General features: G+C 41.1%; 1 protein-coding gene across 1 annotated transcript; it reads right to left on the bottom strand.

Annotated features, from left to right (window-relative positions):
- Positions 1-308: 308 nt before the first annotated feature.
- crispld1b (cysteine-rich secretory protein LCCL domain containing 1b) lies at positions 309-17108 on the bottom strand. The gene is made up of 15 exons (XM_087851457.1): positions 16998-17108; positions 16385-16682; positions 8018-8136; positions 7425-7557; positions 6958-7073; positions 5522-5622; positions 3620-3787; positions 3476-3536; positions 3311-3377; positions 3095-3225; positions 2957-3000; positions 2801-2873; positions 2462-2531; positions 1006-1139; positions 309-890 (listed from the first exon to the last, which is right to left on the bottom strand). The coding sequence occupies exons 2-15, from the start codon at positions 16649-16651 to the stop codon at positions 839-841; spliced, it is 1536 nt and encodes a 511-aa protein (XP_087707583.1). The 5' UTR covers positions 16652-16682; positions 16998-17108; the 3' UTR covers positions 309-838.
- Positions 17109-17678: the final 570 nt, after the last annotated feature.

The following is a 17678-nucleotide window of genomic DNA, read 5'->3' as shown; positions in this document are numbered from 1 at the left end:
TCAGTAAAGTAACGGGATTACTTTTTTGGGGAAGTAATCAGTAATTAGTAACTGATTACTTTTTTCAAGTAACTTGACCAACACTGGTGATGAATGCCGCTCAGAGTATTGTGTCTTTATGTAAACTCTACGATTCTCTGATGTTAATTCAAAATTGTATCATTTAAAATTCCTTTCTGTTCATGTTAAACTGACAATATGACTTCAGCATTGTGATAAATTGATACATTTATGCCATGAGGAACCCACTTTGCATATTTGAAGGACTCTGTATTTAACATTTGTAGCCAGTATGTGTAATAACATATACATGTTTTTTTTTGTCATGTTATACTTCATTATCTTATATTATGTTAATATGGCCAATTTGTTCCTCCATAGTCACACCTAGGACTGACTAAATTGAAACAGTGTTTTACCTTCCTTTTTTCTATATAGATGTGATGCGTGCGCTTTTTAAATTAGTCAGCAAACACAGCTGATTTTAGTCTTTTTAAAATGTCACAAAGCGGCTGGAAAGGTAATAAATCTGATGCTTTAAACACAGCTTTGAAAGCTAAAAACAGCTTGTCGTGGTATCATGTCTATGGTCAGCTCAAGATGGTCAGGGAAAGATATGAGACAGATTATTGCTACATTATTACTGGACAGTGATTCAGTCATGGCCAAAGATAGAAGCAAAGCCTTGAGTTACACTTTTAGTGACAGTATCAGTAACACCGATGTGCTCACTGTAGGAATGTACATAATTACAGGTTGTAAATTGATAATGAGTAGGTTTGCTGGATTTGAAGTGGATGAAGCTGGATTTGAGGGTACTTTGTCTTTCGAGAGGATTTCAGATGACTGCAAACACTCTGAAGGCTTTTGCTCCTGTGGGGTTTGGTAGGCTGGAAGAGGAAAAGCAAAAAGGACACATGTTACATGAAAAGCATGGACCTCTAGATGCCAATCAAATACGCTGCATTATTCAGGCCAATTACATTAACTGGAATGAGATGTTACCTTTCTGAGGTGATGCCATTCTGATAGCTGCCGCTATAATGCCTCTTCTTGTCCACTGGCATCACATCAAGGTAACCTCCTGACTCGTTCTTGATCACTCCAGCATGAATGGCCGCTCTGCAGATACTCGACTTCTGGATGGGCCAGGACAATGAGTCGTTAGGCAGAAAAGCACCTCTAACCTATCAGCATTATACTGTGGCACTCTATGTGTTCACATTATCAAATGCAGCTGCTTGTGTTGTTAAAAACTGAGCAGAGGTTTGAATTACAACAGTAATTAAGGCTGCATTAACTTCAGGTCTTACAGATGCAATGCATTTGATATCTGAGTGTGAAGTCTTCTGGTTTATCTTAGAAGTTAAGTAACAAATTACTATTGTTACTAGGGATGGGTACCGGTATCCCTTGCCATGATGGCACCGGTTCTGACATAAACGGTAGTAACCAGACCGAAAAGCAGCGCACATTTCGGTGCTTTATTTCCTGAGCTGTGATACACTTTAGATTCTAGCCAATCATTTTACGTTTCCGAGGATAGTAGGCGGGTCCAGGTACGTACGTTCTTTTAGAGCAGAGCTACAGATTAAAAACGCCCAAGGTGAAGCGGTCAAAGTCTGGCTGTACTTCACAGCAAAAGATGCAAACTCAGCAGCTGCAACAAGTGCTTTAAGCTGATACTGTGATACTGTCAAAGGAGGTAACACCTCAAATCTGATGAAACAGCTGGCGATGCATAGCGTTTTTTTAAAAGCCGAGAAATGTGTCGTATTTGATAGCTTGCTGCGAGACCTCACACTGAGCACATCTACTGCGGGTGTGGTCCCTGTTATCGGACCCGGAGTTAGCAACATCCCCCAAAAACCCGAAGAGGAGAGTCCTGGCCCCTAGCCCTGCCAGTGTAGCAGAAATGATGAGGATGATGATGCAGCAGCAGCCGTTCTTCTCTGCGTGAGTAGCTTCATGTTGTTCGTGTGTAATTTACGTTGAGTAGGCTAACCACGTTATTACATTAATGCATGTAAGGTGAACTAGCAAACATCATCATAGCTACATGCGGCTGTCTTCTTGTTTGATGGCAGATACTCCCTTCACCCTGGCCAAAAAGGCTAAAATGACCAAAGAAAAAGTGGAAAACAGTTAAACATGAGAGGTTTTTGGACAAAGTTTGTGTTTTTTCCATTGTTTAAGCACTGCTTCCAGCCAAGAGTGATACCATATATTCCCCATAGCTGCAGAAAAGGCTAACATTGTTATCTTTTTACAAAAAAACAGCTGAACATGAGAGGTTTTTGGACCAATTTTGTGTTCTCCATTCTTTAAGCACCGGTTTGAGCACCGTTTAAGCACCGGCACCGTTTCAAAAGTACCGGTTTGGCACCGGTATTGGATAAAACCTAAACGATACCCATCCCTAATTGTTACCCAAAGTGAGGACAATAATGCAAAAACTTACATCTGAGTAGTATTTTGTCCCAATAACTCGTGCTTGGCTCTCACGCAAACAGTTCCTAGGACAATACAACCTGGGGAAAGCCAGAGCTAAAGTAAGGTCAAAGAGCCCGTTGTTTCCAGACAAAACTTGACTAATCAGCTCAAATTTCAACCAGTTTTTGATAAAAAAAAAAGAAAAAGAAAAGAAAAGAGGAAGAAAACTATAAATGATAAAGTACACACCAGTTGTTAAGACAGAAATTCAAAGATGCACAAAAATGTATGCATACAGGTGACAGCAGTGACTTTACTTTTACCTTTGGTGGTCATAAAGGTCATAGCTGTAATCAACACACGTTACCTGGGACAGTGTCGTACAGGTTTCTTGAAAGGACAGAAAAGCGCCACTGTGGTATCACATCTTACTGCCTTGACTGGAGAAAAAAAACAGTTGACAAAGCACAGCAAAACAAATATGCTCCAGTATTTCTGTGGCTATGAGAAATGAACTTCTTACCAGGCACAGACTCAACTTTAAAAGAATTTGCACTTCTGTTTTTCCTGTAAAGTTGACAAAAATGGCAGTAAGCCATCCATCACAATTAAACAGCCAAAGTATAAAGCGTAATAAATAGACTTAAATACAGAGTCATACCCAATGGATTGAATACCATTCTTGTACGACTTGGTGAAATGTTGTTTTCTGCCCAGTCTGGTCACATCGATCCATCCTCCATCATTGTCAATAACACCAAAGTGTAGCGCAGCTCCACACACACTGGATTGCTGCATCAATCAAGCAAACATTGGTTTATACAAAAAAATAATAAATGAAAGAACACATTGAGTGCTGTTACTTGTGAGTTTTCACCATATCATAGTATCCAGTCCCAACGACTTTTCCAGGCCTTTCAAGGCAACCGGGTGGGCACTCATATCTGTGGACAGAAACCACAGTAAAGTGAAGATCATAGTGGTACTGAAGCCAAGTCTGTTTCTACTAATCATAATAAGTTCATCTATACACATCTTCTACCTGTTACAGGTTGTTCCCTTGCACTGGTCCCTCAGCTTGGTCTCACAGTCCACCTGTTGGCCTTAAGTGCACAAACTCGTCAGTATTAATGTTGTATTCATATCTGTTACTCAGGGAGCTATAGTAATAGGAGTTCATCCTTACACATCTGCTCTGTGCTGACAACCATGTCTCTTTCCAGGTTGTCACTGGGCGAGGAGCTTGGTGCCTGAGCCCTGGGTCGGGGCTCTCCGTCTCTTACTGGTTCTGGTTCGGGTTCAATGTAATTGGTCTCCTCAATCTCAGGAGCCGGACGCCTGTCAACACCTCCGTCTGAAAACACAGTCCGTTGCGGTTATTCAATTTTTAGGAGCTGAATACATTTTTCTGTGCACTTTTCTGATGGTATTAGTAGTAGTAGGATGTCCTGGGATGCTAAAGGTGTGTGCTGCTGAACTTGAGGAGTCTTCAATCTCAGTTTGCGACTGGGGAGAGTGCCCGCCCTATGGAAGACGTCCTGCATCGTCCCGGTCCCCCAAAAGGAACTGGCCCAATGAGCTGAATGACTTCTGACCGGTGGCACTGACATCACATCTTATGAAGACTCTAGAGCGGCTCTTCCTCAACCTCCTCCGACCACAGGTACAACATGCCCAGGACAGGAAAAGGCACGGTCAGGATCCTGTTTCTTGACTTTTCCAGTGCCTTTAATACCATCCGGCCCTGTCTGCTCCAGGAGAAACAAAACAGGATGCAGGTGGACCCCTGCCTGGTCACTTGGATCTCCGACTACCTCACCGACAGACCACAGTACGTCAGGCTGAAGGACATCACGTCTGACACTGTGGTCAGCAGCACAGGAGCACCACAGGGAACTGTGCTGTCCCCTCTTCTCTTCACCCTGTACACCTCTGACTTCTGCTACAACTCTGAATTATGCCACATTCAGAAGTTTGCAGACGACACAGCCATCATGGGGTGTATCTGGGATGACCAGGAAGAGGAGTACAGAAGTCTGGTGAGGAACTTTGTCACATGGAGTCACAGAAACCACCTGCAACTCAACACCTCAAAGACCAAGGATCTGGTTGTGGACTTCGGGAGGTCCAGACCAGGTCCACTGCCAGTTCAGATAGAGGGAGAGGAGGTGGAGGTGGACAATAAACTGGACTGGTCATGCAACACGCAGCACCTGTATAAAAAAAGGCCAAAGCCGACTGTACTTCCTCAGGAGGCTGAGGTCTTTTAACATCTGCAGGAAGCTCCTGAGGATGTTTTACCAGTCGGTGGTTGCTGGAGTACTGTTCTATGCTGTGGTGTGCTGGGGGAGCAGCACAGCAAAGAAGGACTCATCCAGGCTGGAGAAACTGATCAGGAAGGCTGGCTCTGTGGTCGGCATGAAGCTGGACACTCTGGTGACAGTGGCAGAGAAAAGGACACTAAAGAAACTGATGGACATTATGGACGATGCTGGGCATCCTCTGCACACGGCCATAAACAACCAGAAGAGTCTGTTCAGTGACAGGTTGCTTCTCCCAAAGACAAGAACCAACAGACTTAAAAACTCCTTTGTCCCACACGCCATCAGACTGTTTAACTCCTCTCTGGAGGGGAGAGGGAGGGGAGACAGGAGGACAAAGGAGGGGGGACAACTAAGCTGTAGTGCCTCTTCACTGTGCAATACTTTTTGTTCATATCAAACGGTGCAATAGACTCACAATACCTGAAATGTGCAATTCCCTTGTGTTCTTATTCCCATTTATTCTATTTATCCCTTTTGTATACTCTGTATTTATATATGTGTGTATATATGGTATATTTCTGCTCACATTCTCTAACTTCTGTTGGTGCGAATTTCCCGGAGGAACCCACCAGAGGCATTAATAAAGTTTTATCTAATCTCTAATATATCTAGTTCTTCTTGATTTAACTGTGCAAACAGTACATTGGCTCAGTATAAATGGTCAAAATCATGGAAAACCTCCACAGTGATATAAATGACTAAAATACAATAAAGATAATAATAAACATGTGAATAACACATGAGTTAAATAGGCAATAACCCACGTTTATAGCAGAGGTTGTCCCTGCACCCCCCACCATAGCTCGCTGGACAAGCAGAGCAGGGAGTCCCGTATTTGTATGGAGCATGACCCCACCAGTTGCCTCTGGAAAAAAAAACAAGAAAACAAACGAAAGAAATGATAATACAGATTTTTTTTTTATCACAGTTGTAACCTGCCAGGAAGTGCAGAACCTTTTGTTTTATATTTCTTTTCTTCCATGTAAAGAAATTAAAATATGTAAGCAGTAGGAACAAAAATTTAATAAAGTAACTGCAGGCCTTTGGGCCTTTGTAAATTTCTGTTATTGCTTAATCGTTTTTATGATTGCTGATGACAGACCTGTGTCGTGAGCAGTGTTGGTCAAGTTACTTGAAAAAAGTAATCAGTAACTAATTACTGATTACTTCCCCCCAAAAGTACTGATTACTTATTTTCAAAAGTAATTAATTACTTAGTTACTTAGTTACTTTTTAAAAACACGATTTACAACCTGAATAGGTGATAAAGTGATAGATCTTTCAGCCCAATTCTACTTTTTCTACATAATCATCATACAAAATGTAATCAAATGGAAAAGTCTCTTTTTAAAACTTGTTTTATTAGTTTTAATCTTTTAACTTTATGCATCAAGCAAAAATTTAATTATCTGCAACATTCTCTGACTGGAAGAAATTAGTTTAATATTTAAACCTATTTTCTGCACATTCCAGCACATAAAATAATATTTTTGTGTTTACACTCAGTCTTTCAAATAGATGCAAGTAAAACACAGCAGAAAATAAATAAAGTCAAAGACTAGCGGTCCTGTTGCTCTATTTTCACCTGTAAAGCAGGAGTGGGGTAGGCGGAGGTTTACCCTGGTGCAGGTGTGCAGCGGTCAGTGGAAGAATCCGCGAGTTTCTCTGTGAGTTTCCCATTACGTCGTAGCTACTCGGTGCTTGTTTGGAAGTTTAGGGGTTTTTTTCGTTGTAAAAAGAAGTTTTCTTCCCCACGCACAACGGACACTAATGTTTTTGTCACTTTTTATGGAATCAAACTCAAAGTAAGGTCAGTACTTCCACGCTTTAAACGCTGCACGCTCATACTCTCTCTGCACTCGATCTATGATCCATTGTTGATCTGCACACAGCTGTTGTCACGAACGTCGCACTCGCTTACGTCACTGTCATGAGACATTCTTGCAAAAAAATCACGGTTTTAGTAACGCAGTAACGCAGCGTTCCTACGGGAAAGTAACGGTAATCTAATTACCGTTTTTGCAACAGTAATCCCTTACTTTACTCGTTACTAGAAAAAGTAATTGGATTACAGTAGTTACTGCCCATCTCTGGTCGTGAGCTACTCACTCATTAAAAATGATGATGTTTACCTCTGACTCCTCTTCTTTCACTGAAGCAGCATGGAAACATTTTCTAATGTGTTCATGTGAAAACTTACGGCGGGGAGTAGTTGCAGACCAGATAGACCGCTTTGGCCCAGATCATTCCCCACACATTCATGTTGTAACACACGTTGATGGCACAGCCGATGCGATTACTGGTCGCCCACACCAACTAAACAAAAAAACCACACACACAAACAGACGATGTGAACAGAGTTGTATCATGTAACAGAATTTCAAAAAGGCAGTGGTAATTATGGGTTGTAGTACACATTCACAGTTATATAATGTCATATTTTACTCAGTTTTGTGAGTAGTTATCATTAAATATTCATTCTAAAGCAAATAAACAACCTAATTGCACAAATTTTCTTGGTTAAATTTAGCTCATGCCTCAAATTGTAATTGCAATTAAATAGAAGAACTTTTGATATCCCAGATATTTTTATACCAGTAAATATGATTTTGTTAAATGAAAGAAACATATGATCACTAGTGACTGTGTGACTTTTAAGACAATTACCTGAGTGTAATGAGTACAAACAGGTCCCGAACACCTGAATGGACAGTGTGGGTTGCACTCCTGGGCGTAGGGATAGCTATAATACCTCACCTCATCATACCAGGCCTGGACATGGTAGGTTGGGGGCCGGTCCCTGATGTGATAGAAAAAGTGTTAAAAGTATAAAAGATGGATGTAGCTACTGTCACGTCATCCACTCCTGAAGTCCGTTCTGAACTCGAGATGAAAGATTTGTTGGTTTGACGTTGAGGGTCTGACTGAAACCACCTGATTGGCTTAAAGCTGGTCATCCCAAGTCATTAATGAACATCCGCCTGTCTTAAATAAAATTCACAGAGGTTTACAAACAGATTTCAATTTTTATTCATTATGACACAAAATAAATGACTGAATAAACTGAGTAGGAAATTGTTTACAGATGTCAAGACAGAACTAATTCTACTTTACCACTTTCTAGCACTGGAGGGTTAAGATGTTAGCTGTTAAACTGCTGAGACGTTTAAAAGTGTACATTTAACTTTAAATACACAGTATTGGAGACAAAGATACGTCTGTTCAGAGCTGTCAAACATGTGACACTTCCCTGCACGCACCTGCCCCAGTGTGCTCCGAGGTTTTGGCCTATTTGTGTCAGCATGTGACTCGGTCCATGTTCCCATCTGCAGCTGTGAGCCCAGTGCTCTGCACTCCTCTCCAACTCGTAATCCCAAACCTGAGGAGCACACGCATTTTTCACCACAAAGATTTCAAGAAACACACACACACACACACACACACACACACACAGACAGGTTCTTGGATAAAGTTGGGGCAGCTAATATTTTATTGCTATTATCATTTGAAAGAAATAACGTAATATTTGTTTTATCTGACCACAAAGGTTTTCCATTTCCTCCAGCCTTACATGGATTTACATTTTGGGGGGATTTGAGAAGGAAGTTATGTTCAGGGTTTATAGGCTGGTTTGATTTTAAAGTCCCTGTATTTATGACTTTTTGTTATTTCATGCCTTTCGCCCCTTGTTTTGTTGATGACATGTTTCTAAGTTCCCTTTTGTGTTCCCTTCTCTTCCTCCAGTCTTGTCTCTGTGTCTGTCTTTAGTGTTTGTCAAGTTTAATTCTGTCTCAGAGTTAATTGTATTTCCTGTTTTATTTTGATAGTCTCTTGTCTTGTCTGCCTTCCCCACTCTTGTTAGTCCTGATTTGTTTCTGCTGTGTTTCCCACCCGTTTCCTCTCGATTTTTATTGTCCTGATTCTCCTCTTGCATTCTGGCTGTATGTTTCCCTGATTCATGTTTTCTAGTTATCTGTGTCCCTGGTCCTGCTCTGCACTCAGGAATACTATGTAGTCTTGCACGTAACAGCAGTAAAGCTGCTTTTTCAATTCATTCCTGCCTTCCAAGTCTTGCGTTTGGGTGGACACACTGCTTGCCACACAGCAGTTTCATGACATAATTAGTTACACAATGTTCTCCAGCAGTTTTCTTAAGTACCACTTAATTTTTCCAGCCTTTTCTTGACCTGTCCCAACTTTGTGGACACGTGTTGCTGTCATCAAATTAAAAATGATCAAATACTTCTTTCTTCGGTTCAACCATTTGATATGTTTTCTATGCTCAATTGTGAATAAAATACAGCTTTATGACATTTGTAAATCATTGCATTAAATTTATTTACACTTTCCAAAAGGGACCATTTTTTGAGATTTGAGGCTGCCATAAAAAACGATCTGAAAGTAACCACACAAACTTGATGTGTTATTTCATTTCACCTCAAAAATTGACCTGGTCTTTACTTGAAAGCACTGTGACTGTATGCATGCCTCTTGCAAATTTGACACCATACGGTCAAAACGAGGCCTATACACTCTAACACACACAGACACACACATGAGAGACCACCACATCAACTGACAGCTTTGTGCTACTATTCAGTGCAGTTGTTTCAGCTTCCAGTAAGTTCTGGCCTCATAAAACAATCTGAGAGTTAGAAAAAGCAAAGACCCCCCCCAAAAGAAGTAACTAACAAACACAGGAGCACAGAGACTTTCTGTTTTAAGGACTGATGCCATCTTTTCCAGAGAAGCTTAAGAAAATCAGCTGAAAATACCTGAAACTTACTCCCATACGTCTTATTTTAAAGAGAGCCGACTGGGGGCTGCGCAATTTTAATGTCGCGGCAAAGTTAATTTACTGTTGACTCTGTTGGGGAGGGAGAAGAATAGGTGCAGTGTGCAGTCTGCCGGCATACTGTTTAGTTGCATTAGAGCTATCGCACGTCAAAACTAATAGGATAATGTTTAAGTGTTGAGTTGTAACTGCTTTGACCACCATAATACGTTCCATATGTTTAGACTACGGCTGACACACTGTTGCACATTGTAGTGCTAGTTGTTGTTCATGCCTGAGTGGAAAAGTGATATTTGGACTGGAGATTTCTGGCCACAGTCCAGCTTTGGCTGATAGATAAACAATATAGAGAGTTCTTTAGTATTACCGACGTGGTATCGTTTTCAAAGTTTTCTTAACATGATGTTGTAAATGTTAGAGTTCTCATGTATTTTCAGTTCATTGTATTTATACAATATTAAAACTCCATGTTGAGAGCATGTTGCAATAATGTGTGATAAGACATGATATGCAAAACTGCACAAAAGTCGTTTTTTTAACTAGAAAATGAGAGATAGATGCAGCACCATCTATCCACCCAGCAGAGAAGCCCACACTTCCCTAACCTGGCCACTTCCTGCAGATATAATGGGGGTGGAGGGGTGGGAAACCTAATCATTTGCAAGCCAGCTGACAAATATAATCTCTCCATGTCCTGAGTAGGGCCCAGGAATAAATCCAGAGATTTATTGAAATGTGCAAACACAAATAAAAATACAATATTTGACTGGCTTTTCAGAATTGTACAAACTTGAAAAATCAATATTAGGTTTGCCCTTTTATTCTTTAACACAGCTTCAATGCTCTTCTTGTAATTCCTTCAAATAGTTTTTGGAATACTTTACTAGGCTTGAAGGAGATTATAAAGCTCTTCTTTTGAAGGTTGTCTACCTTTTGTTCCCACAATGCTTCATTAACGCTGGTGTCTGGATTTTTGTGAGGCCAATCCATGACTGATAGAACACACAGAGGGACACTGTGTGTATTTTAAACTGTTGCTAATCAAATTATTTCCAGATGGTATTACATGGTAGATCAAAATCTGACAGTACTTTGGTGTTGTTGCTAAAATTGATGGAATTATGAGCACAGAAGTGCAGCTCAAACCATGACATTCGTTTATCCTCCACTTGTCCAGCTTCTTCAAAGGACACACCATGCTGATATCTGGCAGGTTTTTTGCTAATAGCTCTCTGGGAATCACCTTGTTATCAACTGTTATACTTGAAGTTTTCCAGAAACTGAATCAAGAGCTGAGAGATGCTTTTCTGGTGCTTCAGTTATAGCGAGTGAAAATAGGTGATAACATAGAACTCAAGCCTCATGTCTAAATATGCTGACTTCTGGCTCCAAATAAACCAAAACGTCAAATTTGAGGCATCATCAGTGCAATATGCTTATAATACAAAGGGGAGTGTCACTGAGTTGAGTGGCAGCAGATGGCCCCGCCCCTCCCTGAGCCTGGAGGTTTCTTCCTGTTAAAAAGGAGTTTTTCTTTCCCACTGTCGCCAAAGTGCTTGCTCATAAGGGGTCATATGACTGTACATTATACATTGTACATTACTGTAGGTCTTTAACTTATAAAGCGCCCTGAGGAGACTGTTGTTGTGATTTGGTGCTGTATAAATAAAACAGAATTTATCTGAAGCATTCTTTTATCAGACTAGAGAGATCAGGCCAAAATGATCAGTACTAGGGATGCACCGATACCGATACCGGCACCGATACCGATACTGGTATCGGGTATCGGGGCCGATACTGTAAAATGTGTGTGTACTCATACTCGTAAAAGTTAACCGATACCATGAACCGATACTAACTTATTTCATTAATCAGAGGGTGGCTGGTCATTTCTGTTGTAGTTTTTTAGATTGGCCACTAGGGGGCCAATTATTATTTTATTTATTATTTATTTTATAATTTTTTATATTTTATTATTTATTTAATAATAATTATTTTGTTTGTTTGTTTACAATGTGGAGACTCTGCAATAATTTAACAGAAGTGCTTATTTTTCACTTGAAATTTTTTTGTGGTCATTTTTATTAAGATTTTATTTTTTATCGGCAGAGAATAAAATAAAACCTGTCTTCTAATTCATTGTATTTGTGTGTTTGTGTGTGTGTGTGTGTGTGTGGTAGAAGTATCGTTTTTTGTACTCTGTATCGGCAAGTACTCAGATCCAAGTATCGGTATCGTATCGGTTTGAAAAAATTGGTATCGTTGCATCCCTAATCAGTACCTTACCTTAAAGATAGACTACTGTTTTCAGTTTAAAAAGGTGTCTAGAATTGTTAGCTGGTAGTTTTGCCCAGTCTTCTACAACTAAATGCACAAAGTTCTCTCAGGGTTGATGGACACACTTGAGCGGCTTCATTTTTGGCACTTTCAGGTGCATGCTTTAGTTTAGTTTGACCTGTGATTTAAGAGAGAGCAACATATGGTGTGCTCAGATACTGTTGTATCTTGATCTCAAACTTGTACATGCTTTAATGTTTCCCTTCATACTCTTTGCACTATTTGAACTATCCTTCTATCCCCATTAAGGAGCTTTTCTCTTGTTTATCACTTCTTGTAAGGAGGACCGAAACTTCTTTGTTCCATACACGTGTGGAGCACCACAGGCACGCAGCTCTGATAGACAAGCTTTATACTGCAATGATTTTAGAAAAATAGAGCATTGTTTCAGTGAGGTTTCACGACTTTTTTCATCTGTACCATTAATCTAACAGCAGAATGCAGTCTGCACGTATTTGGCTGCCAGTGCCACATTGTTATCTTCTCACAGCCACAGTGCACAGATGGAAATAAGGTACTAATTTACAAAAATGAAACGATTCTCTTAGATCATTTAAACCTAAAAAATAAATACTGGGAGGTCTGGGAAATTTTGACTATCAGGCACTTCTGTCCTGCATTGACCTTAGACATCAACTTCGTGTCGCTTTGTTATTCTCTCCGTTTGTTATTTCCCCCCCTTGATTATCCAGCAGAGGAGAAGATAGACTGCTGGCCTTTGGAGAAAGGTCACCGTCTTCTTTTGCATTCCTAAGAGCATTAAGCTTCTCAGCTACAACCCCATTTCCAGACATTGGCCAGCACCACCTCTGCAACAGAGTGCAAGATCTGCATTCTTACAGCGGTACATTTGGGAGAAAGAATACTGCTGCAGAGAATATTACTGATCCTATTTAAAGGTATGTGTAGCAGTATGTGTAAATGCTTGTTATACAACCTACTCTACATAAAGTCTCTTTGATTGGGGGAACGTTCAGGAAGTTTCAAAAAAGCACCAAAATCCTGAAAAACTAAATACTTGGCTTTCATCAGTCCTCTTTCTTACAGTGACATCACCACAAGTAACAATATCCACTGCTAAAGAAACACTGGATTAGTCCACATAAAACATTCACTGTATCGCCAAAAGTTTCCTTTCACTCACCACATTCACTGAATTCAGATATTTCAATCACTCTCTGAGTGGTAGGCCAACTAAAAGACACAGAGCAGGTCCAGTGGATGTTGAGGCACAGTGCGCAGCGGTCGCCAACGTTCTGCAGTCAATCGCCACAGACCTCCAAACTTAATGTGGCCTTCAGATTAACTCACCAACAATGCATGGAGAGCTTCGTGGAAGGGGTCACCATGACCAAGCAGCAGCGTCCCAGCCTTTCATGACCAAGGACAGGAGACAATACTTGGCTAAGCGAACTGAGTCAAGTGGAGAGTTTGGTGGACAGGGATTGTGGCGTGGGGTTGTTTTTCAGAAGGTGGGCTCACCTCCTTAAAGAAACTCTTAATGCTTCAGCGTACCAAGACATCATGGGAACAGCGTGGGGACGACCCTGTCCTGTTCCAACATGACTGCACACCAGTGCACAAAACAAGGTCCATAACGACATGGATGAGTGGGTTTGGTGTGGAAGAATTTTGACCTCAACCTGATAGAAAACCTTTGAGATGAAGCTTTCCAAGAAGAGTTGAAGCATTTATAGCTGCAAAGGGTGGGCCGACATGATATTAAACGCTAACCTTAACCCTTCAAAAGCGCGTGAAGACGGATGAGTAAATACTTATAGTGTACACTGACACCACCGTGCACTATGAGATATGCGACGGCTCAAATAAAAACTAATACTGGCTTGGGATTGCGTGAGGTGCGATGAAAGAAAGAGGAGGTGATGAGTTTGTGAGACAAAGTGGAGGATGCTAAAGAAAAGCCTGAGAGAAAACTTGTGAGGCTGATCAAGTGAGTAGGACTGAGAAAAAGACTCAGCAAGAGGAGAAATGGAGGGATAGAGCAAGGAGAGGCTCAGTAGGGAGAGGAGGGAGGGAGGGCAGGATAGTTGAGGTAGAGGGCAGGAAAACACTGCGGGGGTGAGAGCTGGAGCTGGGCCAGGGTCAGCAAGGGCGGGCAAACAGGAGACAGGAGGTGGAGCGAGCCAGACGGTGGCTTTGGCCTGCAGAGCTCGTTTTCTCTCTTTCATTCCCTAATCTGATGTCTTCAGCTGGCAGAGTCAAGAAAGAGCCTTTTTATGAAAAACACTTTAAGAATAGCTGGAAAGAGACCTTGCTCCTGATCTATTCTATAAAGATGCATCATTTATATGGTGATACTTGTAAATACAGACTATATGTAACTCAAGCAAGCTTGCTTAGTGATGTCCATCCACACACTAACTGTACAGGTGCATCACACATACCTGCAGATCTGTGCAAGAATATCACTCAACAAAACTGATGCACAGGATTCTAGAAGTGGATGTTAGTAAAAGTAATCACACAGCAATCCAAATCATTTGTCAGAGACTTATGGGACAGACAAAGACAACTTATAGACTACGAAGACCAAAAACACTTAAACGTATAATAGACATGCCAATCCACTGTGTCCATTTCACACTTTGCTTCTTCAAAACGTGAAACATACATGCATGCAGAAATTGCATTACCAGCAGGGAGAGATAAAATATTTAAAGCCACAAAGTCGAGTAACAAATGTATGAGTCCTTACTATAAAGCTGGGTGGCTAACATATATACATATAAATGTAAATGATGATTATTTTCATGTTGGCTTGAAATAAAACATCTCCCTCTGCTGTTATTGCAACTTCTGCATTCATTTCATGTTTTGGAGAAATCTACATGGTGGACTGGAGCGTCTATTACACGCTTTGCCATCATATTATGGAATCAGAATGATGCCACCTTGAAACGAAACCAAAAAATGGATTGAAACTGAAAAAAAAAATTGTAAGCGAAAACAAAAAAATTACAGTTTCAATTAATTGTTTTTCACTATCAATTTTTTTTATCAGATTTTTCAGTACATTTATTTCAGTTACAATATTTTTTTTCGGTTTCAATATTTTTTTCGGTTTCGTTTCAAGGTGGCATCGTTCTGATTCCATATCATATCAGGTTGAACAGTTATGTTGTACAGTTAAGTGACTAAAACTAGCTGAAAGCTGACCTTTCAGACAAGTAGGAAGTTATCTGAAAGGTCAACGAAGCTTTAGATAGAGCCCTCTGCATTTAATCATTAGGTGTTATTAATCTCTTCATCCTGTCTTCTCTCAACCGGTCGCAGCAGATGGCTGCGCCTCCTGAGCCTGGTTCTGCTGGAGGTTTCTTCCTGTTAAACAGGAGTTTTTCCTTCCCACTGTCACCAAAGTGCTGCTCATAGGGGCTCATTGTTAGGGGTTTTTCTGTATGCATTATTGCAGGGTCTACCTTACAATAAAAAGAGCCTTGAGGCGACTGTTGTTGGGATTTAAATCAAATTGAACTGAACCACTGCACTTATCAAGAAGGTCAGAAATAAATCTACATAGACCAAAAAATTCTTTGTATCAAGCTATAAATGTAAGATAAATGTAATAATGTAGAATGGGAGGCAGAGCCTTCAGTTTTCAGGCCCCTCTTCTGTGGAACCAGCTTCCAGTTTGGATTCAGGAGACAGACACTATCTCTACTTTCAAGATTAGGCTTCAAACTTTCCTTTTTGCTAAAGCATATAGTTAGGGCTGGACCAGGTGACCCTGAATCCTCCCTTAGTTATGCTGCAATAGATGTAGGCTGCCGGGGATTCCCATGATGCATTGAGTTTTTCCTTTCCAGTCACCTTTCTCACTCACTATGTATTAACAGATCTCTCTGTGTTGAATCATATCTGTTATTAACCTCTGTCTCTCTTCCACAGCATGTCTTTATCCTGTCTTCCTTCTCTCACCCCAACCGGTCGCAGCAGATGGCCCCGCCCCTCCCTGAGCCTGGTTCTGCCGGAGGTTTCTTCCTGTTAAAAGGGAGTTTTTCCTTCCCACTGTCGCCAAAGTGCTGCTCATAGGGGGTCATATGATTGTTGGGTTTTTCTCTGTATCTATGAAGCGCCTTGAGGCGACTTTTGTTGTGATTTGGCGCTATAGAAATAAAATTGAATTGAATTGAATTGAATTGAATTAAAGGTAAGCTATAGAGCTATGGAGGTTTTAGTTTCAGAAAAGCAACAATGAAAAGTTTAACTGCAATCTACTTAATGTCCTGTCATACATCACACAGCATATTGACACATTTACAAAACGTAACCACTTCTTTCATTAGCGATTACTGTAAGGAGGGACAGCATGCTTGTTATCAGTACTAAATTTAATCACGACCCCATATTCACGACAGAGTTCTAACTTCAAAGTGTAATTAATATTAGTACTATTTATCCTTTTAAGCAGCAGAAAGAACTGTTAAATATTCTGCAGTGCACTTGGCCTACAGATAGCTGTGTCCTCGGTGCTCACCATGTACTCCATGTTGGAAGCAGGAGGGTAGACCTGACCGCGCAGTTTGTTGTGCAGGTCCAGGATGAGGTGCATGTCTCCCTCGCTGATGGCCCTCCTCCCTCTAGGCTTGGCCCTCCACCACTCCTCATCTTTGTTTGTGTACTTGTTCAGGATGGACTCGAGCCGGGTGGAGTTGGTGAGGGCCAGGGCCTGGATGGTTGTGTTCAGGCAGAGGAAGAAGATCGCTACTCTCAGCGAACCAGGGAAAACAATAGACCTCCTCATGATGGGGGAAACACTGATGCTGCGAGGAAAACTGCAGGACAGACAGTGCAGGTTGTTAGCCTGCCTCAGACTGAGCGCTCAATCAAAATGTTTGTTTTAGCTCTTATATCACAGCTCCTATTAAGAACATTCCTTTACTTATTAATGGGATTCCCATTACTAAAAAGTTACAGTACTACTGCATGTGCTAATATTCCCAAAAGAAAAAAATATTAACTGTTTATTTAGATAATATAATTTAACATTAGAAGAGAAGTACTAAAGAATAATAAACACATATTCTCTGCCATGGGAATATAAATAAAAAGTGTTTTTTTTAAAATAGCTAAGTGTAGTGCCAGTGTACCTCTAAATTGCGCCAACCTTTCTCCCAGGTGTAATATTCCTAGAGTTAAGCCGTCTGTCATTCACTGGATAATGACAGTTTTCCAATCCAAGGAGCCTTTAAATCCATCCATCACACGGGTTGAGCGCAAGCAGTCCGGTCTCCAACTCTGCAACATCCACTCAGGACAGAGCGCTCACAAGTGCGTTCAGGTACCTGTTGAATACCGTCAGCAGCGGGCTGCACGGGACTGCTGCGCATTTTGCGCTTATATGCCAAATTTGCTCTTAGCAACGTGCAACGCAACGGACCACGCCTCTGCGCACGCACTCCCTCACTTACACATCCACACGCCGGCAGGGGTGTGAGGAGGCACCTGATCGTATCAGCAGCGACGTGAAGGTGACACGAAGGACGTTAGGAGAACGGCCCACTCACATGTTATGCACATTTTGAAACTGTATCGATGAAAAACAATAATTATCATGTGGTAAAAATATGCTGTGATGCATTTAAGGATTTTCAGTCATGGCTTCCTATATAAGAAGATACCGACCATCCTTTGTATCTGTGTCCAGCAAAGAAAAATAGATGCGGATTATGTGCACTGTTTGCATAAACTTTGAATTGAGCGGTGTTTGAGGCTTCGCTGCTATGTTTAAGATCGGCATCGGCAGTAGCAGCCAGCAGGGTGGCCTCTAC

This window comes from Neolamprologus brichardi, chromosome 14 (genome assembly GCF_056152115.1).
Source record: "Neolamprologus brichardi isolate AB-2024 chromosome 14, ASM5615211v1, whole genome shotgun sequence".
Classification (NCBI taxonomy): Eukaryota; Metazoa; Chordata; class Actinopteri; order Cichliformes; family Cichlidae; genus Neolamprologus; species Neolamprologus brichardi.
The sequence above is the reverse complement of the archived record's forward strand: the minus strand, read 5'-3'. Positions and strand labels throughout refer to the sequence as shown.

Bases quoted from the DNA above. Each gene is read 5' to 3' on its own strand.
- crispld1b (XM_087851457.1), bottom strand. From the start codon at position 16,651: ATGAGGAGGTCTATTGTTTTCCCTGGTTCGCTGAGAGTAGCGATCTTC. The intron at 3,788-5,521 runs GTGGGTTATTGC...CTGTGTTTTCAG, and splicing joins GGACAACCTCTGCTATAAAC to ACGGAGGTGTTGACAGGCGT. The intron at 1,140-2,461 runs GTAAGTTTTTGC...TGGCCCATCCAG, and splicing joins GGACAAAATACTACTCAGAT to AAGTCGAGTATCTGCAGAGC.